The sequence below is a fragment of the Lycorma delicatula genome, chromosome 1 (genome assembly GCF_047948215.1).
Source record: "Lycorma delicatula isolate Av1 chromosome 1, ASM4794821v1, whole genome shotgun sequence".
NCBI classification, from domain to species: Eukaryota; Metazoa; Arthropoda; class Insecta; order Hemiptera; family Fulgoridae; genus Lycorma; species Lycorma delicatula.
The window spans coordinates 273,560,211-273,587,086 of record NC_134455.1 but is presented as its reverse complement, the minus strand read 5'-3'; the positions used below and the strand labels follow the sequence as shown (position 1 = coordinate 273,587,086).

General features: G+C 30.8%; 2 protein-coding genes across 2 annotated transcripts in view; one reads left to right on the top strand and one right to left on the bottom strand.

Annotated features, from left to right (window-relative positions):
- Positions 1-25,460, bottom strand: part of Mettl14 (methyltransferase like 14) — a 35,834-nt gene extending 10,374 nt beyond the window's left edge. The window contains exons 1-4 of the mRNA XM_075377971.1: positions 24,813-25,460; positions 10,150-10,329; positions 3,199-3,342; positions 1,718-1,891 (exon numbers count right to left, since the gene is read on the bottom strand). Of these exons, the coding sequence (XP_075234086.1) occupies positions 1,718-1,891; positions 3,199-3,342; positions 10,150-10,329; positions 24,813-24,878 (564 nt within the window). The 5' untranslated portion in view covers positions 24,879-25,460. The remainder of the gene's footprint in view (positions 1-1,717; positions 1,892-3,198; positions 3,343-10,149; positions 10,330-24,812) is intronic.
- Positions 19,224-24,454, top strand: LOC142318529 (V-type proton ATPase subunit e-like). The gene is made up of 3 exons (XM_075355091.1): positions 19,224-19,326; positions 22,094-22,361; positions 24,448-24,454. The coding sequence occupies exons 1-3, from the start codon at positions 19,224-19,226 to the stop codon at positions 24,452-24,454; spliced, it is 378 nt and encodes a 125-aa protein (XP_075211206.1).
- Positions 25,461-26,876: the final 1,416 nt, after the last annotated feature.

Here is a 26,876-nt window from a genome sequence, read left to right as displayed (position 1 = left end):
ACTTCAAAAGGTTAAAGGTTAGTTAGTAAACCTTTATTTGATGTAAGATATGTTCTACTAGAGTGGAAATTTCACTCATATATTACTTTTTAAAATCTTTACTTAAGTGTTGTCCACTTTCACATACACATTCACTAAGTTGATTCTGACAATTTTTGCAGTATAATGTGTTCTCTCGGATGTAGGTGATTTCCTCTTCAATCTGTGACTTGAGCTGGGCAAGGTTTCTTGGTCTAATCTGGTACAGTATGCTCTTCAGATGTCCCCATAAAAAAGGCACAGCTGAAAAGTCTGGAGACTGGGACGGCCAAGCGATATAAGCAGTCCTTGAATATGTGATCCTTTAACAAATGTCTTCTCACTGCTATCATAGACTGTCAGGCAGTGAACGAGGTGTCTCCATCCTGTTAAAACCAGGTTTGCTGAAGGTCAAGATTTATAAGAGAATGGAACCTAGGAACAAAAAATGTCTCTAGCACGTCACCGTAATGTTGAGACATCACAGTAACAGCAGAGCCCCCTTCATCATCTAAGAAGAAAGGGCCTATCACCCCATGACACGAAACTGCACACCATATAGTAAATTTGGCACTGTGTTAACAGACACTAGTGAAGCTGAACAAGATTTGTTTGTACCCAGTAATAAAAATCTGCTTATTCATGTATCCACTTGAAAAGGGCTTCATCTAAGTGTTAGGAAGTGACTTGCTAATTAAATTAAATTTAATGAATAACAGAATACAAAATGTAGCTGAGAGAATAGCAATTAAATAAGGAGTATTGTTACAATAAAATAAGAGATATTACATATAATATTTTTTATCGTGAAAAGTCTGGATAATAAGATAACAAAGTAGTTAAAACTTTCTTACCAGCTAAAATCAACATCTCAGGTCTTATGATAAAAGAATAACTGCTTCATACAATAAAAGAAGAAGAAACTTTTAGTTAATACAACTTTAATACATTTAAACTGCTTGAAATATACGTTTATAGAGAATAGTTACATTGATGTTAAAAGTCAGAATTTCATTTCATGTAAGATTACACATTTAAATTAAATGTAGTTCAAGGTACTTCATAAATATTTAATTTAGTATAAATAGTTTGCAGAGATCACCAATATTACAATCATCTACATGAAAACTAATATACCCAACTCTGCAATACAAAATGTATTGATGAGTGATAAAGACAATGATGTAGAAAATTTAGCACATAGGACAATAAGAGTAAATTGTTTTTAAAGTTACAACTTTATGTGGAAAATAATTGTCTTTTGTAGGCTTTAAAACAGTTACAATTAAATTACATTTCTTCACAGAGCAATTGTCTCACTAATCGATCTGGAAGTTTTCATGAATTTTAATAGTTAAATCTACTGAATGGATGAGGAGTATCCTTTCTGCAAGTATCTGACCACCAACCCACCACGTTGGTCTAGTGGTGAACGCGTCTTCCCAAATCAGCTGATTTGGAAGTCGAGAGTTCCAGTGTTAAGTCCTAGTAAAGGCAGTTACTTTTATACAGATTTGAATACTAGATCACGGATACCGGTGTTGTTCTTTGGTAAATGGGTTTCAATTAACCACACATCTCACGAATGGTTGAACTGAGACTGAACAAAACTACACTTCTCATCCTCATTCTGGTTAGTATTTGACATAACATTCTTATTTTATCTTTTAACTGCAAAGTAAAATTAACTCATTTATACCTGATCCCAAGACCAAAACTGCATATTTGTTACGCCCATTGTACGTTGATATTCTTCTAAAGGTGGTTCAACAAGAATAACATCAAATTTGTTATTGAGTTCTTTTAAATTAAAACTTTGAAGATCACATTTCAGAAACATAGGAGGGGAAGCAGTCTGTGCAATTAGATCATCCTATAAAAATAAATAATAATAGATTTCTATTACAAAACATTTGTATTATTACAGTATACATAAAAAATTCTATACACACAGAGATTAAACCTTATATATTAAACTGCATCTTTAAATACATTTTTTAAATGAAATATGATGCAACTGATACATATAATAATAATTTAGTCCATAATATTACTAGAGAGTGATTAACACACGGTCATCAACTTTTTTCGTACTCAGGGCAATATTTCTAACTTGACTCAAGGAACAAAATCTAGTACAAACAATATTTTAATCACATTTATAAATATTTAGGTTCCCTTTTATAGGTCTACACTGTCATCCTAGGCCAAAAGGGTGTATCTCAATATACATTACTTTTGAATTATGGAAAATTTTCAAAATTTTCTTATTGCATTTTTTTTATGTGACTGTATTTCAATCCTTTCTTGTGTAACAATTTGTTAATTAACAGTTATACTAATCACTTAAAACTAATACTATTAAAGATTTAATTGGGACACACCAGTTTGGTTTAGAAAATGCTTAAATTGTTATATATTCACTAAAATGTATTTCTCCAGTATTTACTACTGCAGTTTACTTATTTGGTCAAAACTTGACCAAAAAGTCAATGCAATTAAATAAGATAATTATTTATCTAGTTTTATATTTTAATTGTTTTGAAGTTATTTTAAAAATATAAATTTAATAAAAATGAGACAGATGTTTATAATTATTTTTTTTGAGTCCACAGACCAAAAAATCTTTGAGGTGGTTGAAAATCCATGCATTAAAAAATCATAAAATAAAAAGTTATTTGAGAGAGACATTGGAATGAAGATCAGTTAATTAAGAGTGTTAATGAGAGAAATAGAGTTTGAGAAAACAAGTTCTACAGTACAAAGAATTACCAACTTCTTGTTACCATTTACATCAATGGCAGAGGACACGTGTGCAAGTAAGTAAATTAACTGTAAAATGTATATTATCACATTCAATTATAATTTGTAGAAAATAACAAGGGCAAAATTTTGAAGGAAATAAGAAATCCTATAGCAATGCTGTCAAATTCTTGTAATTCCTTTAAAAGGATTTATAAAATATTTCAAAATTTATCCTTTTACAAAATTGTGTAGGATAATGAAATTTCCTATACAAAATTGTGTATGGAAGAACTGATTATGATTAAATTCGTAGCCATCTAATTGATTATATAATAATGTACTGACTTTTAAGGATGCAAAAATGCTTACAAATTAAACAGAATAAGTCAGTAAATTAATTTAACTAAAAATTCACTGTACCTTTCCACAACTTACCTTTAGTTTTATAAGTTCTCTAAGTTTAGGATACTCTTCAAATCGATCAGCAAGGCCAACATCTCTGATGAAATTCTGTGGTCTCTGTCCAGTATCAACAAAATGTTGACAATAATCATTGTGTGGGTTTGATGACTGTGTCCCCTAAAATAAATACAAATAATCAACAAAGAAGCTCCGAACAATGCTAACCTTTTATAAAATCAATAAAATACAGCATTCACAGTTAAATGTTCAAACTCAACTTGAAGAACACATTTAATGAAAGAAATACAACCAGTTTCTAAATAATTTTAATTAAAGTCAAATAGAATCTGCTTTCTAAGATCATTATTCTTCAATATTTTTTTAAAAAGTTTTCCTATCTTTCTGAGAAAGACCATCACTTCAAAAAAATAAAATAATGGCAAATAAAATAAGATAAATTTCAATAAGATAAATAAAAAATGTTTATTACTTAAAACATAGCATTAATTTTAAGCTTATATATATATATATATATATATATATATATATATATATATATATATATATATATATACGCATGTGTGTGTGTGTGATTCCAAATTATACATATGTGATATATAAATGATTAAAATTTCAATAAAATCTCTCAGGAGGTGATTCTTTAGCCAAAAATTTCATAAAAACATGTCAGAAAATTGTTCATTTGTGAGTTTCAGTTTGTGAAACATATAGCCTTGCTTTCTGCTCCCTCTGTGAAATTAAACCTTACTAAAATTCTTGGATTAAATTTGGGGCTTCCTTATGGTTTTTTATCTAAGAAACTGAATAAAAGTGGTCCCAGACCTCTATGTCACTTTGGTTTTATGAAAAGCAGGGTATAACACAAAAACATTTTGTTGGAAAATATACATTTTTTAGGTTTGTAATAAAATAATTGTTAATTTACCAATACACAAAAAAAATTCTAGTTAACTTTGTAGAAAACTTAATTCTAAGAAAACTGATGTAAATAACATCTATTAAAATTAAACACAAATTTGAGAAGCTAACTTATGTACAGAAAAAAGCACACAAACTGATTTTTGGTTTGCTTGATATTTCTCCTGCCACCACCCCATTTGGTCGCCCTAAAGCATAAGACCAAATGTCTGTGCCACAAACGGCTACTGAGCCACGAAACAGTTTAGCGACCAATGTCCTAACTAGCTCCTACAACTAACCTAAAAACATGAGCGGAATAAGCGTTGTACGATACACCACTCACTTGCGTGTCCCACCACCCACTCGCGTGTCCCACCACCCACTTGACATATATCACGAAATTCGGTAGGCGCACCCCGTCAACTACTAAACATATATGATTATCAATAATTAATTTATCTTGTCAAAGAAAGCAATTCGCTGCCATGCCTAGGCTGCTGAATGCCAAAAAGTACCTAACCACCATTAAAGTGCTTGGAGCCTTAATCTGGCTGGTAGCCAGCCATATCTCTCGGTTAGATTCCTACAGCAGTGCGGTAGGAGTATTTTCCTTTAGGTTAAGTTAGGCCAATTTAAAGGTTAGGTGAGTGGCCAATTTTCCCTTGACCACTAATTTCCAGGGTAGCCTGAGTTCTGCCTCCCCCCCCCCCCCCGGAGCTGGGCAGACAAACATCATGTGTTTGTTCGACTGGACCTCCCTGCAGATGCACATCAGCTGCCAGGTGGAACCGAAACCAATATTGGTTTAAATTTACATGGTTAGGAAGCACTCGAGCTCCCGTTGCCCTTAAAAAAAAGGAGAGGCATACCATCCCCCCAGATCCTGTATAAATATATACAAGGATCTTCCCTTAGATTTGGTGTGCCATTCTTGCTGCCATGCTTCCATCGCAAGGCTGTAAAGCCTCCTCTGCAGGTGGGAGATGGGCAACTGTTTGAAATTTAGAACCCGTGCATTCAGATCACCGTTCTGCTCCAGTACAGGCTCGGCTTGAAACCACATCCCAAATACCTCGGCCTCCCAGCCTCTTTGCAATTTCCACATGGCCGCCAGAATTTTCACCACTAAATCAATTGGGAGAGCCTTTCCCAATACAGCGGTAGGAGGTTGTTTTAAAAAGGCCAGTGCATACAATTATAGCTCTGTGCTGGGCACTCCATTAATTTTGAGTAAGTGCTCAATTTCTTTCTAACCTATGCGCTCAAATGGACGCCATGTAAGAAGTCATACTTTTGAAAACACCTCGGTACACCATGTACAAATGACGGCCCGACAGTCTGTAATGCTTTCGAGCAATCCTCCTAAGCTTGTGCATCACAGAGACGGCGTCCGCCACTACTTCCCTAATGTGGTGCTAAACAGTAACTTCTTATTTAACAAAACCCCTAGGTACTTATGAACTCGAACTTGGCTGATTACACAGCCTTTATACTTAATACAGGGGTTACGACTGTATGATAATTTGTCCGTACCCGTGAGAAACATAAACTTTGTCTTGGGCACAGAAATCCTTAAATTTTGAATGTCCATCCAGCCCTCTACAATTAACAAAGCTGCCTGCGCTCAGTCCTCTCCACAAACTGATTGGAAATGTGATTTGATTTTAAACAGAACAATTTATATACAAATGCTAAAAATTATAAAATAAATCTGAAAGACATTGATTGGAAATGTGATTTGATTTTAAACAGAACAATTTATATACAAATGCTAAAAATTATAAAATAAATCTGAAAGACATACTTCTAAATCATAAAAATAAAAGTTTTATTTTTTTTTTCATAGGTTGGCGTAGGTCAAGCATTTGCATATTCATTTGAGCGGTTTGTGCTGTTACTGTTCGGTCAGTCATTCACAATGGGTGATATCACAAATTTGTTTTCAATCATAGAATTGACAGACATTTTAATTTATGGTAAAGTAAATAAAAACGAATTGGCTACTGAATGTCAATATCAGGAAAATTATCCAGACTGAAGAGTAGTGGATTGTAAAACATTTGAGGCTTTGGAGAGGTGAGTTCAGGATACATGTACGCTTAAACCACAATTCAATGCTGGTCGTTTTGTGAGAAATGCCAGTGCTGAAGAAACAGTATTGAATGCGGTACAAGTATCTCCCACCTTACGCACCTGAAGGTTGTTACATCGCTTTCATACTTCCTAATCAAGTATATGGTGAAGGTTGCGGGAGTGACAATTATACCCATTCCCTACAACACAGGTAAAAGAGTTATTACCATCTGATTTTGATAAACATATGAAATTCTGTCTATGGTTAATTAGAAAATATGAACACCATCCTGATTTCTTAAGTATATTCTAATTACTAATGAACACTTTTTTTACAAGAAATGGCATTGCCAATTACTGAAACACTCACACTTGGGCGGAAGAAAATCCCATGAAACTGTTACAAGTCATTTCCAATGAACTTTTTTATTTAATGTGTGGTGTGGTCTTCATGATAATGAACTTATAGGTCATTTTTTCTTACCATATTTTAGGCTCAATGGAGAGCCTAAAATGTGGTAATGAGCCAAAACTTGCTAATGAACCATTTTCTGACCTAAGTTTATAAACTTTTTTTCTTATTTTTGGCTATAGAATCATTTCCCGAGAAATTGTCATGCAATTCGGTCACTCTGTATAGATATATACACAATTTGAAATCATAATATATTATAACTAAAAAGAAAAACTAAAATTACATTAAAACTAAAATATCAACAAAAAACAACTTATAACATAGATAAAATATCACAAAAACTTACAACTAATATCACAGTTGGAATAATAAGAAAAATTTATATAAAATAAACTTAAGATAAAAACAAAAATTATAAAATTTAAATAAACATAAATAAAATTTATCAAAGTTCAAGAGGAGTGTAAAGGGGCCTGTCTCGGATAACAGCATTATTAAATAATAAAAAAACCTAACCACTGTCAAAAACAAAATAAGTTCTATGTAATATACTGATCTGTTGGAGAAATAGCAATACCCAGTCTAAAATTTCCTTATCATTGCCCAAGATTTTTCGAATGTTTCTGGGCAATTTATATTTACGACGCAAGGCCATGTAACTTATGCAATCCACAAGGATGTGGTGCACAGTCAAAAACTTGTGAGTAGCTCTCGTATTTCCTAACTGCAATCAGCAGACACTTCCTCTCAGCAATTTTTTCCTCATGAGGAGTCCCATGGCAACACAGTAACTTTTATACACTGAAGTTTGTTATCAACTGTAGCAGTAACCACTTTGCATGAATAGTGTATTTTACAAACAGTTGTTTAGTGTGTTTTATAAAAACAGTTTCAAGAATTCAGGGATGGTCCCCTATACTGAAATAAGAAAAAAACTTTCTATCAACATATTTAGAGACATAATTAGTTTACAGACTATCCACCATTTCTTATTTTTAACACAAAACTTTATTTCTCAGGAATGGTTAATTGTATAGAGCTGTAATTTGTATAGTGTTAGGGTACCTAGAGGTTTACCTGTGTAAAAATAATAAACCTGATCCTCTCACACAATCAATTTTAAAATGGCAGCCCATATAAGTTTTTTAATTGCTAACATATTTGCAACCGCTGGTTTATTTTAATGTCATGTTCACAAAAAATGTTAAGCATTTTAAGACAAAGAAATTGACACTTTATTAAAATCTGTTCATAAATAACCAAGTTATGGCAAAAATTCTTGAAGCAGGTCACTAAGATTAAAAAACCAGTATTCATTTCTTACCACATAAAATTAAATAATTGATATGATATAAACCGGAATAATTTTATTAACATTATCATTAACAAATTATAATTTAATAATACTGAAAATATAAAAAAAAAGAAAGTATTATTGAAATCATGAAAATACTGTAACAATAATTAATATTGAAAAATAAATTTACATTAAAACAGATATTGTAATTAATAAGTCATTGTTATAAATGTAAATAAAAACTAATACCCAGTTTGTCTGATCTGAATGTATTGATCTGTGCTGTATGAGTTAATTATTTTTTTAAAAATTGTCCAGGATATCAATTAGGTAAACGCTATTTTGATATATCCTAAGCCTATACTATCATAAAAAACCTGCATACTCCACTGCTGAAATCTGCAATGCACTTCAAGCTTATAGGCTTATTCTAAGATGGATGTTCTCTAAATAGAATTATAAATCTCTAATCTCAAATCAATTCTTTTCATTCATTATTGTTAACTATCTATCACATGCTAGAATGACACAGCAGTAAAGGATTAATAAATCCAGGTTCTGGAATTCCAAGTATATTCTAGAATTTGCAGGGATCTGAACTCTCCAAATCATTTAAATTTCATTCAATCTAATAGTGATGAACAATTATGTACTAACTACATCATTTGATCCCATTGTATCTGGAATTTTTAAGGCTAAATGCAATAAATACATTTTTAGAAGTTATTTACTGTGATTAATTCTGAGTTACTGCAGTTTAAATATTCAAAATTGCAACAATTGATATGAAGGCAAAGTACCTCTTAATCAAAGTACATTATTAAAACAAATATAACATTTAATGTTTGAAGATCAAGAAATAGTTCAAATTTTCTGTTTTTATAACACATTCTAAAAATATTTAGTTCATAAAAATAAAATAGAAAATAGATATAAGAAGGAAATACAACCTCACTTACTGGTATTATATAACTAAATTTATTACGAGGGTTGTTCCAAAAATAAAGCACTATGCCCATGTTCGCAAAATCAAAGACACGGAACCTCTCTCAGCAACCACCAATGTCTAGCTTGAAGTGTCACAAAGTAGATCATACAAGTCATTCAGAGTTTCGGCGTGTAACAATATCCATGTAGATTGAAGAGGAGGCAGAAATGAGCTTGGGTCACATAATAAAATTCAAGCTTCTATGCAGATATATCAAAATCAAAACTTCAAAGGCAATTCTATGCCAATAATAATTTGTCAATCATTACGGGATGTGAGTGATGATGAAAATGTAGATCACAGCACCATACAGCATTGACATAAAAGAATCAGGGAGGGCAGGAGAATAGCAGATGAGCCAAGCTCTGGCAGATCATCTTCTATTATACAGAACAAAAGCACTGTAACTGTTGTCACGGTGATTGACGAAAACACTCGCATAATGGCAAGAGAGATCGAAAATGAAACCGAATACATAAAACTGTGTACCACTTTTTAACGAAACATTTGTAAAAAAAAATGTAGCAGGGTGTATCACACCAACTGAATAAGCAGAAAAATGCAGCGACATGTCTCAAATTGCATGACAACTGCTTACATATTAGGAAAGGGAAGATGAGCAATTCTTGAATCGAATAACTGCTACTGATGAAATATGGGTACATAATTTTGAATCTGAATTGAAGTCAAAAAGCAGTGTTTGGAAGAGTCAACAATTTCAGAGATCAAAGAAATGTTATCATATGAAGTCAAAAGTGAAGTAAATGGTGATTTTTGCTTATCATAAGGAGGGTGTATGTTACATAGCTAAGACTGAATGCAAACTGGTGTTCATGTGACTGCTACTTACTTCAGAAACTTCAATCGAAAGGTTTTTGCAGTTTGAAAACTGCATCCAGACATGACAGTGTGTGCCCACATATTGCAAGTCCTGTCGTTGATATTTTTTTCGATTATGCTTGGGCAACACTTCCAACCAGCATGTGACCCTGATCTGAGTCTGCCGGACTTTGATCTCTTTCCCAAGCTGAAAGAACCGCTTTAAGGAATTTATTTTAGTAGTATGAAAGAGTTTCAGCTGCTGTGACCCAGAAGATTCAATATCTCAATAAAGATTGTCTTCTAACAGGAACCAAAAACTGTCAGACTATTGATGAGCATGCATTACATAATGGGCAAATTATATTGAAAGACTGTAAATTTGATTTGGTGTGCAAATAAATTTTCTTTGAATCCTGATGAACTGTGCATGTTTTGGACAACCCTCACAGAATAAATAAACCAACATACCTTTAAAAACGTGGATGAATCTTTATAAACAAGTTCATCAGTAGTGACTTCTTCTTTTAATTTAGCTTTATCATTTGATGGTTCAATCTGCAGAGTTTCAGTCTTTATAATCTTTTTTGCTGGACTTTCAACAGCGGTGCCCAATGCTTGTCTCAATTCAGCTACATTAGAAACTCCAAACTGAAATTTGTAACCCATATTATAGCAACACTAAATTACAGTACAACAAATAATAAACTCAGAATTTATATTAAGACAACAAAATTTATATAAGAAATTCCAAATTTTGGTAATTAATGTAACACTATCCACCCAAAACTACAATCATCCAATCAAAATGGAAGAATCTGACAAATATTAAAAAGAGAACGGAAAAGACAATACATACACCTGTCCTAATGAGTAGACGATGTTTTCTCAATACCCACTCATTTTCCTTATTACTGATCCCTTCTTACCTATTATTAGTTCAGGGGTATACGTCCAGGATCGGATTTCTAAATAGGCTGAGCAGGCTGCAACATAACGCTGAAAATTTCGAAAGGTGGACATTTTTTATCATCTCAAAAGGAGGAAAATTAAAAAAAAAAAAAAATAACTGATGTGATTTTTTTTTCTAACGGAAAGTAAGATTTTCAAATCTGTACTGTACATTCATATAGCGTACGACCTTCAAACTGCCTGTAAACAATTTTAAATGGAAGAATTATGAATTTTAAATAGCATAATTGTGTTATATATGTGAAAAACCAAGTTGCTTGACAATACGTCTGATTCCATCTTACAGCACGGGCTGTATGTATGAATACGCTCTAGGCCCTATTTGGAGCGCGGAAAACAATAAACATGGTTTTTTCGATAAAATGAACGGAACGGCCGATTCGACTTTTCATATAGTTTAAGCTGGCAACACTGCAACCAAGCATGAGCAGTTCGTCAGTAACCCACCGTCTTTCATTATTCTTTGTTTCTATAAATATGGCGTCTGAAAATGGTAATCAATATTACAGTTGTGTCGTGTCGTGATACTTACCTATTTGCTACAATGTATCTAGAGTCTGTTTGTAATATTACATTAAAATACAGTTATTTTTAAAACTAGCAAGAGTGGCGGTAGGACAAGACTTTATGTAGAATACAAAAAAACCATTCAAACTGAAAGTACAATAATAACTGTGTCCTTAAACAAATGCCAAAACTTCAAAAGTGTTATTTTGCCAATCGAAGAAAAAGATGAAGTGAAAAGTGTAAATCCTGATGTTTATGATTCAATTGCTGTCGCTAGGCCTAGCTGTTCAAAAACAGCTGCATTTTTAACTGAATCTGTTGATAGTGACGTAGAAGTAAGCCTAATAACATGAGCACAACTGTTAAATCTGATATTAATATACAGTGCTGATAAAATGCTTACACTATGATTAGACAAGGAAACCCACTACTGGAGAAATTTTTCAACTAGTCATTGCGGCCATTAAAGCCTTAAAATCAAAAGTTCTCGCATTGAGGTGAATTTTTTTTGTTCAAATAGGGACTAACATTTTTTGATGGCATTGGAGCTGTTAACTGAGTTTAATCCCTTAAGCAAAACACATACATAAATACGGAAATTGTGGTAGCAGTAATATCCTCTCATCCAAGATATGCGATGAGGTCACTTGATTTAATGCTCAAAATGTGAGAAACGTTTATTTGTGAATTACTGAAACAATCTAAATATTTTTTTTCCTATCATAGACTCTACCCAGATGTATATCACATTTACACCAACTTAGTACTAACTGTGATATGTTTTAGACGATTTTATTCCCTGCAAACGTTTCCTTACTTTTATCGCTCAGCTGGTCATAAAGCTGAACAAATTTTTATAAGTGCTACACATGAGCTGGAAGATGTAAAAATAAAAAAGTTTACAGTGGATCATGCAACCATGCCTCAAACATGGCTAGGGTGTACAATGGTCTACAGGCAAAAATGGTAGAAAAATCGTATGTGCGGTACATTCCGTAAGCGTCTCGGCATTCCGTACGAAGGTCCCAGGTTCGAATTCCGTCAGGTATGGCATCTTTTCATAGCTACCTACTTCCACTGGGCAATGAACGTAGCTGTTAATACCCGGTTATTGCTTAAAACTTTAGGACTTCCACTGCAGAAGTGTGCACAATTTTATGCTGCTATAAGAAGTTTTGTATTTTTTTACAAATTCTACCAAAAAATGGAAGTGCTAAATGAGGATTATGTTGGAAATGTATCATATCAAGACAGTAAAGAAAGTGTATCCTACTCAATAGTCAGCAAGAGATGTTGCTTATCAAAGCCTGGGAGAATTTTGGGAAGAAATTCACACTGCATTGACACATATACGAAATTGCACAGCAGAAAAAGCAAGTAGCTTTGAAGTCTGATAGGAGTTCTTCAACGATCTGAAACAGCGTTTATGGTGTGTTTTTGGAGCAATATGTTTCACAGGATTTACAAAACAATGAAAGCTATTCAAAGTGAATCTGTAGATGTGTTATGGTGAGATTTGTATGGTTCTCTTGAAGAATATTTCAGTGAACAGAGAAACAACTTTGAATACTTGAGACACTGGTAATGGCTTTAACAAAAAAATACCACTATGAAAAGGGCAGTAACAGACAACAGAAAAGGAAAGTTAGCTTGATGAAGATGGAAGTGGAGAAACAAATGTTACACCATTGGAAGTAATTGAATCAGTTATTCATAATTACAATGATTTAAGAAATAAATTTCTACAATCAAACAGCAAAACGAGAAATAAAAGCATAATAATACCAAGAATCAATAAGACTTTATCTACAAGAAATAACGAGTACATTGCTGTGAAATATTTCAACCAAACTGCTTATTGGGATGAAAAATATCAACTCGTCAGTAAAAAGTATTAAAACCAAAGTGATAAGGACTAAGAACATAATAAATTTATAATTCAAGTGTTACAAATATGAAAATTTTAAAATTGTTAAATTGTAATTAATTATATACACATATATAAATTAATTGTAGGTGATAAAGGGGAAAAGGTGAATTTAATAATAAGATTACTTTAACTATTGATTGTTATTTAGCTATAACATACCAGAACTATGTACAGGTAACTCAGATTACCTCTATAGGCTGAGAGTTTGTTTTGTATATCTTTGTATACTTAAATTTAACTCGATGTATTTGCTGGTTAAATAAATAAAATAAAGAAACAATCTTAGAATAAACATGTTTTTATTCATCACTGACACTTTCATATTAAATCCAAGAAAAGATGAATTGCCTATAATGAATTTTAAGACAGATTCTTCTTCTTCACCCAATTATTTGAAAACAAGACAAATGTGAAGCAATACTTCTACACACACAAATGATCTGGATTCTGATTTCATTGAAGAGTGCATTCATTTATAAAAGCATTGCAAAGCAGAAATAGAGCATCCATCAGAGAAATCATTGCAATGAATTTCAAAATTTCTAAGATTTAATTCCTTAGAAGATGTTAACCTGAATTTCAACATCGCATTAGGGATAAGTCTGTGGATAGCTGCCATGAATTGTACCAGAGAATGCAGTTTTTCTTGTCTCAAGAGAGTTAAAGGCTAAGAACATTTCTTCTGAGAAAAAATTGAATCTATTGCTATACTATGTTGAATCAAATACAACAAAAAGCATTTTGAATGAAGATATCATAAATGAGTTTGCCCTGACAAAATCTCATAGAAAAGTTATTCCAACATGAGTAGAAATTTAAACTAATTTTACTGTAGTTTTGGCTTAAGTGTACAGTACAATGGATTAACTAATCTTTATTATTAATTGAACATTTTATAAATGAAAATGTATTCAGGGTCAGTTAAGTTTTTCCTTTTTACTACTATTACCTACAATAAACCAAAACTGAATTATATGTTGTATTATTTCAACAACCAGTACACAGTAATTTATTTATGCAAAACATGATTACTAACAAGTATCTATAAATTGCAAGAATAAAATAATACTTTTAGCATTAAGCCTAATATTCTTAATACTAAGTAAAATAAAATTTGAGTAACAATATAACTTAATAGGATTAGGAACTTAAATAGAAACTATCTTATGTAGCAAATAAACTGTAAAACCAACACATGCTAACAATGTATCTATTAAATATAATGCATTATTAAAGTTTTGTTATAAAAACCAAGTTAGAAATAGCTATTATGTTGAAGAAAATTGTTAAATGGTTCTATCCCTCTAGAAATCAAGAGGGAGCGTGATTCACTAACATCTAGATATTGTCTGCCTAGAATAACCTCAGGGGTGATATGGAAAATTGTTAGATTGTTTTAAAGCTTCTTCCATTTTGAGTGTTGTATGCTGTATATTGATAATTTAATCTCTATGAATACTCCCAGATTTATCCCTTGGATATCCTTCCATGGTAATTAATAATGCAGATATAAAAAATAATCTGTCTACAAGAAAATCATTTATCACACATCCACCAAACTTTGAAATTTTAATATATAGGACAAGAAGCATATATAACTAGAACCCCACCATTCATGTAAACCTCCACACTCCACCTTGGACTCCTGATTATTTAAAAAAAAATTGTAATAGTGTGTTATTCAAAATATATTACCTTAAGGAAAAAATTAAAATGCCAAAGAATAAAAGGAAGTTCAGGCCTCCTTGCTACCCATGGGCCTCAACCCACCCTTAACCACATAAATTAACAAAAATATAAGTATTACAATATTCTAACTGTTCTAACTTAAAAAAATTATGCAGAAAAACAGGCCTTCATGTTTTCTTACCCCTTAAATATATATACTTTACAAAATAATATCTAAAACATCAACTTTGGTGCCTGCTAAAGAAAACTAACTGAACATGAAATGATTTAATTAAAATAGTTTCAGAGAAGGTAAATTGCAGTATATAAAAACAAAAGAGTATATTTTATTATGCAGCATACAACATTATTATTATTATTATCTTTTATGACCACATAGGATCACTTTAGTCAATCCAAGTCTGATGGGACTGTTTGGGCATTGAGTTTTTTGTTTAACTTTATCTTATCTGTGGTGTCTTCTGGTGTAAAGCCAATTTCCTTCAGATCCTTTATTATTTCTCTGATCCATCTGCATCCTGTCTTGGTATTTTTCGAGTCAAGATTGTATGGTACTAGTTGTTTCAAAAGTCTTGAATCTTGCATCCTCATGATATATCCAAAGAATCCTAGACTCCTCTTACGCATGGTATCAGTGATATGTTCTAACTTTTTGAACACGACTTTGTTGGGCATAATCCACCACTGCCGGTCTTTCTGGTACTTCTTATTGATGCAGGTTCTTCCAATTCTTCTTTCAATTTTTTTTGAGTCTGTCTGTCTTTGATTGATTGTTCAGGTGGAAAAGTGTTTCTGCTGCATAAGTAGGTTCTGATTTTATAATTGTATGTAATGTCTTATTTTTGCGTTTATTGATAGGCATTTTTTATTTTAAGTGTACCATGTTAATTTTTGAGCTTTAGCTAGTTTGTTTCTTATTACTTGGATCAAGATTTTTTTTGGTTTGGGTTGTTTGTTATTATGTTGACAAGCTATTGATGATGGGCAATTCTTGCTGATCTTCCTGCACGTTTCCAGATCTCTACAAAAGTTTGATTTCATGATGCTTTGTAATTCTTCATCTCAACCAGTGCTTGATAAACTTCTTTTATTGTGGGAGAGTTGATATTTTCTGGTGGTGGTGGTGTTTTGGAGTTCTGTTGGTTTTTTGCAATTTAGCAAGGATTTCTGCATTGTCTTTATTGTTATGGACCAGTTTATTGTTTTCATTCTTTATTAGTAGGGTTAGGGGGTTCATATTTTTGGAGCTGATTTTTTTAAGGTTTTGTAGCATCACCTGACTGGGTTTTATTGAATTCTTCCTCTATGTATGTCTTTATGGTGTTGCCTTCTTATTCTCTTTAGGGTTTGTGTGGTTTCATTTCTTTGTTTTACTAGATTTTGGAAGGATGTTTCTAATTTTTGAGATTGGTAAAGTAGCCATGCTTGATGTCTTTTCTCCACATTGATGTTTTTCGCAGGATTTTATTGGGGCTAATTCTTCTGCGATTTGTTTAAGTTTGTTGACTAGATCTTTGTGTTTATCTGTGATTTTTATTTTTTCAGTTGTTTTTTGGTCATTTTCATTCTTTATTAGTTGAGTAAGGGTAAATTTTTATTTTAGTTTTAGGGGCTTAGTTTTGTTGCTTTCTTTGGGGAGTAAATTTAATTTTAGTTTTGATTACACAGATATCCGAGCCTGTGTCTACTCAGAGAACTTTTATATTGTAGATCTTGCGGTGGTATTTGTTTAAGAAGACATGGTCTAGTTGCAATTTTCCTTTAGTGTAGTTGTTGGGGTGTTTCTGAGTTTTAAGTTTTTGAGGTTTTCTCTCAAAATATGTAGATGGTGAGATTTCATAATATATCATTATGCAACTATACTTAAATGCATCAAATAACTACTTACAGTAGAAAGTAGTTTCTTTATTTTAAAGGGAAGCCATCAGTTTTTTCTAAAAATAAAAAATGTTATGACTACCAGAATGCCATAACTACTAATAATATTCACAAAACCTTTTTCAAAAAGGTGAAACAAACAAAAAATGCAAATGATGGCATATCGCAAAAATAAAAAAATAATGATGTTTACACAAAGTCTATAAACAGATGGATGTAAAAGGTCATTATTAATCAGGAAAGTAATAATATGAAGAAACCACATTCACAAAAATAAAAAAAACATACATGAAATAAAAGTAAATTTTGAATATATTTATTATACAATATGCATGTATGCACATAACACATGAAAACTGAAATTTAATGTAGGTAGGAACATAAAGAGCTCCCATCAAATAATGTACACAAGTTCAGACAAACATCTAATACATTTCAGAAAATTAAAAAAGTATTTTAAAACTTCATCTCACCTAAAATACTACTAATCTGTAGGTTAGTTTAGATATCTGACAAAATGCAACATAAACAATCTGGAAGAAAATTACATCTATTATGCAGCAAATCAATAGCGCAAATTTAGAGCATCACCAGTGACATGACTGGGCGATGATAACATGAAAGTGTTTTTCCCACTCCTCCCCCCAAAAATTCAACTGTCATAAATCATAAAATACCTAAAAGAGATCGATTTGATCTAAACAAGTTAATGTGATCCACTTCATTGTAATGAAGCAAGCCTCAATAGAGGCTACAACAGATTTATTGTTGTATGGAATTTCTTTGCAGCTAAGCACCCAGCAGAAACTTCCACATGCAAAAATCTCAACAATTATTGGATGTGTAGTGAATGATTTCAAAAGTAACTACTGAGTAACAGTATACCAAAATACAGTGGAATTAATCTGAGATGTTAAAATGCAGTGAGTAATATGACAATAAACTCAATGGTGAAGCTGACTCAACATTTTAACTCTGACCAACCTTAAAAGAACATCAATGGAATCATTCCGTTTAAACCCATATACATAACTTACTACAACAGGATTCACTTGGCAATGAAGTTCAAACTCTTGTAGCACCAGATTATTATTATCAGTTTTCTTATAGGAATTTAGCTCAGAAGTTAAATGCAAAAGCTTCAAGGTGCAAATATAGACTAATGAGCAGTGAATATTTAGCAAAAGTAATACATCCAGAGCAGAAAATATATTCATACTCTAAACAATAATAGTACTCTGTGCAGAGATTCTCTGTGAAACTTCATATGGCAGAAGTAGACTTTATCAACTGACCCTGTTGTTGCCAGATAAAGAGTACTCACCACTGCCTACCAAAATATTTACTACTGGGCCAAATTATAATTCAGGGTTTATCTCAAATCTATTTCAGATTAGTGTTACGAAGTCTCCTTAAATTATGTACATGATTAATCTGTACCACAACTGTTGACCATATTTTACACATTGAAAATTATCAAACCCAAAGATAATGAGATTGATAGAAAGGAAAATAACATGTATTAACATAAGCTGAACAATTATGTTATAGACATTAAAAATATCAGGGATGAATAATTGAAGGAAGATATTATATACAGTTTAGGATTAGGAAAGAAAACCTTTGTTGAAATTTATTAGTACTGAGCAGATTTATTTGTAAATGTTATATGCAGTAAACACTAATGTCAGTGAAGCATAAACAACAAAAAATAATAAAGTATCAAAAGTTTTTGAAATATAGAAGAATTCTAAAAATTAAGTGGGTGGATTAAAATCAAAATGAGGAGGCTTTAAGGCCAATATTACAATATAGAAGCCTGGGTAAGGCAATGTTGGTATAGAATACACTACAGTGGGTATGGTTAGTTTAACTCATACTAACTGGTAACACACATCAGACAGACACTTAGGTTTGATAATTCTCCGCATTTTATAATTTAGCGCTACTTATTAAATGAAACCTTCAGTGTATGCTCAGATTAAACATTGTAAATAATGTTTATGAAGTTTTAACAGTTATGGGGTGTGATTTCAAAAGGGACTTAATTATACAATATGTTGTCTGAGAGAAGCCTGTAACTTAAAGTGATATTTATGCCCATCTTAAAGTAATATTTGTGCCCATCTTACAGATATATATTACCTGAAACTTTTTTACTACACATGAGGTACATATCTTACCTACTATGATATGTTTTACAATTATTTTTTTGCTACGGATTTTTACATTTGGTTTCCTCAGTTTACTTTCATATAATATTTAGTTTATTTCATATAATATTTTTTTGTTAAGTATTTTTATTTACTCTCCTAAATACTACAGAATCCAGCATAAAAATGTTTTGCTGATTACTTTATTGATTGCATAATTTTACTCTTTTGTCTTTCTTTGTTCATTATATTGCTTGCAAAAAAAAAAAATTGCAAAATATATTTAAATCTATTTTGCTAATTTTTTTATTTTTAAACATAATTTAATGCAAATACATAAATCTCAATTCGGTATAGATCAATTTTTTTTCAGCACGGCAGGCATATTTTCGGCTAGAACAAAGAAAATAATGCCAATGGTTGCTCTTTCTGAAGAAGAGGTAGATCAGAGTGATGAAGAATTTGATTCAGATGATTCCTACAATGCTGAGGATGAAATAGAACATTCAGAACATGACAGTGAGTCCGAATTTGACAAGTAAGACATTGAGGATGAGGCAAATGAAAGTGTCAATGGAAATTTAGTGGAAGATATGGTTTCTGACCCCTCTGGTGATTATTCAAAAAGTTGTGGAAGTGAACCAATGTACTTTTTTGGGAAAAAAATTCTTTTACTTGATGTTCAACTAAGGCAAAGTTTACAAAGACTCCAGCCAAAAAAAATTATGAAGATTAAACTTCCTACTTGCGATCATATGCGAAATCACTTGGCAAAAATCCTAATGTTTTAGATGTATGGTGCCTTTTGTTTGACGAGATGATTATACAATTAATAGTTAGCACTAACCAAAAACTGAAAGCAATGAGAAAAAAACCTATGAACCAAAACTCCCCAAATTACAAAGACACTGATGTCATTAAAATTGAAAGTCTGATTGGGCTCATGATGTTCTGTGCTATTATAATCAGGAAGAAAGGATCTTGCATCATTATTTTCAATGAAACCAATTGGACAACCTATTTTTTGAGATGTCATGTCTTTTGAAAAGAAGCCAAACTCTATTATTGGCGCTGAGGTTTGACAATGCCACAACTAGGAAGGAACGTATGATATGTGATCCTAGTGCAGCAATTTCATTATTATTCTCACAGTTCATAAAAAACTGTTAAAATTCATTTGAAATTGGGAACCCTGCCTGTATAGATGAAATGTTGATAAGTTTTAGAGAGAGGTTTCCTTTCCGAATTTATATGCCAAATAAACCAGCAAAGTGCAGACTCAAAATAATGAGCTTGACAGATGCACATACTTCCTATTTGTATAATGCATATATGTACTTGGGGGAAAAACAAATTTACACTGTCAAGTGAAGAACAAAAATGAAGTAATCCATCACAAAGCATTATTTGGCTAAGGAAACCTATTGCAGACTCCAGGTGTAATGTCACTGCTGACAATTGGTTTTCATCATTGGAAATAGTTAAATGAATTTAAAAAAATCAATTTACTTATGTTTACACTTTGCAAAATAACAAAAGAGATCCCACCTGAATTTCTACCTAAGAAAAAGAGATGAATTGATCAAGTTTATATGGTTTTTGTAAAGATGTGCCACTTTTATCATATGTACCTAAACAAAGTAAAGTCAATTTGATATCTTCAATGCACAATTCCAAATTAATAAGTTTTTATAATTCAACAAAATCAGGAGTGGATAATTTAGACAAAATTATTGCCAATTATTCATCTAATAGGGTGAATATTGCCAATTATTCATGATCGAGATGGTGGCCCCTGACAATATTTTACAACATGATTGCAGTTAAGTCTTGTAAATTCTGGCATCATGTATGCTAGTGAGACGCCTTTGGGAAGTCAATTTGATTTTATAAATTTATTAGCAAATATTTTAATAAAAAAACAGGTGCAATGTCGTTTGTCAATTCCAAACCTTCTTGATGACCTTAAAAAAATTGTAAAAAGTATTCTTGAAGAGCCTAAAGAAATTGGCAGCAATTTTCAGGAAATCTGTGATAAGCTTCCTAAGAGAAAAATATGCACATATTGTCCTTATCAAAAAAGAAGGGGCTAACAGCATACAAATGTATAAAATGTGAAAATGCATATGTCTGAAGTGTTTAAAAAAGGGTGTAATTCTTGTCCTCAACGTGTGATAAAGTAGTTTTGGTTTATGGATTCTGATTTTAATTTAAAACTTTTTTTTTATAATTTATATTTTTTCTTCCTTATAAATGGTTGTAAATATTTTTTGTAATAATTCTAATAAAACAAATTTAATTTATTTAAAGTTTTATTTAATAATTCACTCTTAAAATCAATTTTTGCTATGTACACATCTCACAGATGCATGTTACTCACAAAATGCAAAATATGTTACCACTCAAGGGTTAAAGCAAAAGGTTTACAAGGACTAGAATAGACATTACTAAAGATACATACTATAGAAATTATAAAGCATATTAAACCATTCAAGAAATAAAAAAAAATAAAACTATGTTATGATTCAATAAAGTTACTTCTCACTAGTAAATGTATAATTTTTTACCAAACAATCAATATAAAACAATGATTTCCTCAAAAAATCAATTTGGAAGAAATAAAAAATGCAAACAATATTTTCAACACAATGTGCACCTCTCTGTGGAAAAATTTCCATGTACATGAGCAGGCTATTTTATAAATATTATAGTCCTTGATTAAAGCAACAATTTTAAATCATTAGAAAAGTAGAAAACAGAAAAAATGTTCAACAGAATTTAGTAGATGGTTTGCATCATTTGCAGGGCCACAAATTGAAATGTATATATACCAAATCGATTGTGTAAAGGCATTACTTGGGCAAAAAATTCAATACATACAAAAATATAATAGTTTAAATTTCTTCTTCCTCCTCATTATTTTTTTAAATTCCATCCAACTTTATGATAATCTCAATTAATTATAGCTTATACTGTACTTATTTAATAAAAAATTATCAGATTTTTATACCTGTGGAATGTCTTTTTACTTTAAATATCTTATAAGTAAATGAAATAAGGTATTTTATTGGTAAAAAAGAAAATTTCCCAATAACAATATAGGAGATTAAAATCAGCTGATATATATTAATTATATAAAATCACATATACCATAAAAAACTCAACATTCTACAACTGAGGAAAAAATTTAATTTTTATTAAACAAAGGTGAAGTGTAATTACACTAGATAGATGGGTAACTCTAGAAAATGTATAATAGATCCTGTATGGTTTTCATGTTACACAGGATTCTGGGTTGTTGTTGGACTAATTTGTCCTCTACTTGTTCCAAGAGGTCCAAATAAAGGATTAGTGCAACTGGTATTAATGTTGACAGCAGTTACAAGTTATTCATTTTGGTTAATTGTTTACCTATCACAAGTGAATCCTCTAATGGGACCAAAAGTGACTAACAACACATTTCTTTTATTAGCAAGAAAATGGGAAAAAGATTACCAAAAAGTAAAATTAAGAAAGTCATCTGATCATTCAGTACACAATTTTGATATGAGCATGTTATGTTATCAATTTATTATTTTATCTGTTCATAAATTTGCTTTTATTTCATAAAGTTTACACTTGTTTGTGTAATTATACCAAAATTTGAATGATTAACTGCACTCAAACAGAAAACAAAGTGTTCAAAACAATAGAAATGTTTACATAGTTCTAAATGTTTTAACTTTAGATCGAGTATTTTAACTTTTATAAATTTGTGATAAATGAATTTAATAACAATTTTTTGACAAAACCATAATATAAATTATAAACAATAATTAGTGGTTATGTGAATAATAAATTTGCAGAATGTAATAAAACATTATGTAAATAATTATTTACAAGGGATGATAATATAATATGTTACTGGACATGTTAAAATGTAAAGAGACGTTACATGAAAAATTATTTATTGAAGTGGTGGTATGATACTGCACAATTCTACAGATAAAAAGGAAAAGGGTAATGAGGTAAACTAGCGCAGCAAGACAGATAAATAGTTTAGTACTCGTAAAAAACAAGGGCCTTTATAATGACTTCTGATCTTCTTTTTTAATTAATGCATTCACCACAGTTTGATATATAAAAGACTTCATGGGCCTTATTTTTTGTCATTTCTCCTCTATTACTGTTAAATAAATTGCGCATGAATTAATTGTGATTAAATCTGACTCATTAATAAATCTGTAAACAAGCATCTCTCTCCATTTTTTTTATATATTGTACAAAAAAAAAACTTTTTAACAGTAATTTAAATGGTCATCACAATAGTACTCAGTCAAGCTATTGTTTTTTTAACTGCAGGTTCACCATATTTTATCTGGATAAGTACACATGAAGAATATTAAGAGCCATAATCATAATGGTTTTAGAGGAAATTTTACATGAAAAAAGGGGTGGCCATTCTAAAAATAACACTGATTACATGCCAGGCTTATTAGGGAAAATAAGAAGACTGATGCAGTTTACTATATAGTTCTATACACAGCCAAATACAATCATATCCAAATGCCAAGCCACTGAAATGAATTGCACATCTGACTTACATGTGGTACCTACACTCATTAACCATAGAGACTGACTTTAAAATTTACTATCATTTTCAGAAAAAATCAACTTAACTGATGCCTCTTAACTTTCAATGCTTTAAATGTGCCTCCATCCTAAGAAAGAATACAACATAAAGAAAACAATAAATGAATATAGGCTTACTCCTTACTGGGTGAATCATTTTTTTTTTCATTGATTCTAAAAAGATTTAGCAGCCTTGTCAACAATGGGTAAACTTTTCATGTTTTCTATGTTAAAGAAATTCTATGTTTTTTTCACTTTCTATCTGACGTAAAAGCAGGTAAGATACAACAGCGCAACACTAATGTGTAAAATATACACGTATCAATTGCCCAGGCATATAACTACCAAAACCTAAAATAAGTTTTTTTCTCTCTAAATATTACCAAAATGTAATTTATGTTAACAATTCCGTACTTAGAATGATTATAACACATTTATAAAATCTATTGAAAACAATTTTATACTTATTTTAAAAATTTATTTTATTAAATAAGAAGAATTAATAATACCAATGCTGTATTAAATTAGTATAATCAATCACCAAAAAAAAATACCCATCAAAGTTTACATTGCATAGTTTTCGCCTGGCATTTCAAAGTTTGCAATTGTTAAAAAGAAAAAACAAAAAATGACAAATCAAATAAGATGTGAATTGATGAAAACATCTTAGAAAAGATGTTCTGCATACATAAGAGAATTCTCCCAAACAAAAAACGAAACAGGAATGAAAATATATGTACAATAGTATGTCAAGAACAAATTTAGAGTAACATTACAATATTATAGACCTTCAAAATATTTGACATCAATCTCTGAATATTAGTGAAAAATAAGATTTTAGTTTGTAAAAAACTTTCTGCTTGCTTACAGCAGAAATATTAGTAATTTGACTCGTGGCATAATGTATTTAGACTTCCAATCTGTCACCACTGTATTTACAGACCTTTATTTATTTGTAATTATGGCACCCTGCATAACTGTCAGTCACTACATTGATAATATAATTAATGTTAAATGCATTTCTTCCAGAGCATAAAATTGACAATTAACGTTATTACAGTTTTATGTAAACCGTATTTTTTACGTAAACCGAGTTTTTTGTACTACATAAGCCATGTAATTCAGATAACTATAACTTCTACCTCAAACATTAAAGATAGAAATGCAAAACATAAATAAATACACAAAAAGTGATTATCATAATAGAAAAGATTCACGTTTATCAAAATTTCTGCAAACTAGAAAAAAAACTGTTCTCTTAATTTTAAATATTTAATATCTTAAAATATCAAAAATATGGGCGTTATTTAATCATCACGTACATGTTATCTATCTAAACAGTTTAATATAAACAATCTGTTGAAAAATAAATCTCATAACCTCAAAAAACTTACTGTTTGTGCTAATAACTTTTTCCTTTTCTGCGATCTTTCTTTAAGTTCCTTTAGTTTGTCACTCATCACTAAATCCTCAACGGAAAGAATTCACAAGGATAATATAATATTAAAACAATTGTAACATACAAGCACTCACAAAACACGGTTATTTGACGAACTAGTCTATGAACAAGACAGGCGATACTTCCTTGCACCAAGTAATAGTTTTTTTTTTACCAATTTTCGTAAAAAAAAAAAAAAAATTCAAAAGAAATGTAAGATTATTTGTAGAAATGTAACTGGGCAAAGGTTTTCTTTCGTTATACAAGATTTGGATAGTCTCCTACAAAATTCGTGCCAAGGATATGTAGTGATATTCCTTTGTAAGTTGTTGAATTTGTGATATTTTTGTTTTTTGTAATTCTTTTTATGGAACTGGCCTGGGACCCTGTTTCTTATCATAAACTGTAGAAATCGGACGAACTCAGGACTGAGATGCCTATCGAAAAGTCAGGTCAACTATACCTTTTAATTCATAAAAGTTGGTCTACTGAAAATCTGCAAGCTTGGATAAGTTAACCATACTAGTAGAATAAAATATGCTTGAATTTAGAACATATACCTTCTCAATGCAAATTCATAAAAATATTCAGGTGATTTTTAATTTTAACTTTGCTCTACTCTAAGTTTAATATGCTGACTTTAAAGTAAACCAACCTGGTTCAAAATTCATCTTCTGAATGGACTCTGTAAACCAAGCAGATAATAAGATTCTGTTCATTTCTGTGGCCTGCCCTATGAGAACCAGTTAACTATTTTGTTGGGTTGAGATTATGTCATGTGGTTCAAAATTAGAACAATCATTTTGTTCCTATTGAATTTTTGCTTAATTTTTTTACTTACCTTTGTTAAATAAATACGTAATTGTTTTAGAAAAGTAGTGTATTGAAACTGGTCAGAAATTGTATAAATTTTGTTGTAATGCAGATTTAAAAACTGACAAGTTTTACCTTTTACTAAATAGAAGGCAACATTCTATTTTTTATTAACAAATACATGTCTGTGTGTGTTGGTTCATTAAAACGTTTGATAATTGAAAGAGATTCTACAGGACTGTACTTTTTTGTTCTCCATATCAGTTAATCCACAATCAAAAGTTCAGAGTGCCAAACAAATAACAGCTTTCCCCATCAAACAATTCTGTATTTTACAAAGACTTCGGGAATTACATTTTCATTATATAACCAATAACATTTGATTATGCAATCTTGTTTTGGATTTCAGACTCTTGATAAATGCCAAATGGTTACATCATTTAGAATAAAATTATCATTATTATTAAAAAACAAATAAAGTGAGTGTTTTTTTTTTTTTGCGCATTAATATTAATGTTATATTCTGCAATAATCATACCTGGACTATTTTTCTCCATCTTCTGAAGCTGTCATCTTTTGAAGCTGTCAGAAGACATGAATACAAAGTCAAGTCTTTGCATTAGTGTCCCACCTGAGTTCCTTTTAAAATTACCAAAAATAAATAAAGGTTTATAACCAAGATTCTACTGCAAAGCAACAAAACATGTATAACTATTGTTAAGTAGGAACAAATCTGTTGTCTAATTAACTTCTAAATTTCCTAATTTCTTTAAACAATATTTAAACTTGGAATACATTTTTCTTTTCTTTGCCAAATATATTTTTCCTTTTATTTGAGTTAATTATTTGTTCAGTGACAATTGACACATGATAATTTAGTAGGGTTCTAATTGGGTTTTCGAAACATACACATCAAAACACATGTTAAAAATGATAAAACATGAATTAAAAAATCAAGTAATAAACTTCTGTTTCATCCATATTTTTAACAATATATAATTTATTCCAATTAACATCAATCAGATTAACTTTATACAGACTTAAAATGTGCTTTCTTAAAATAGAATAAAATAAAGCATAAAAACCATGACTAATTTTCCAGTTTTGCTGTTGCATAAGGATTCTTTGAAGAATATCAAGGAATTTCATGACATCAATTTCTCTCTATTTGATAGCACCACATCTAAGGTCATAGATCTGTGTATTA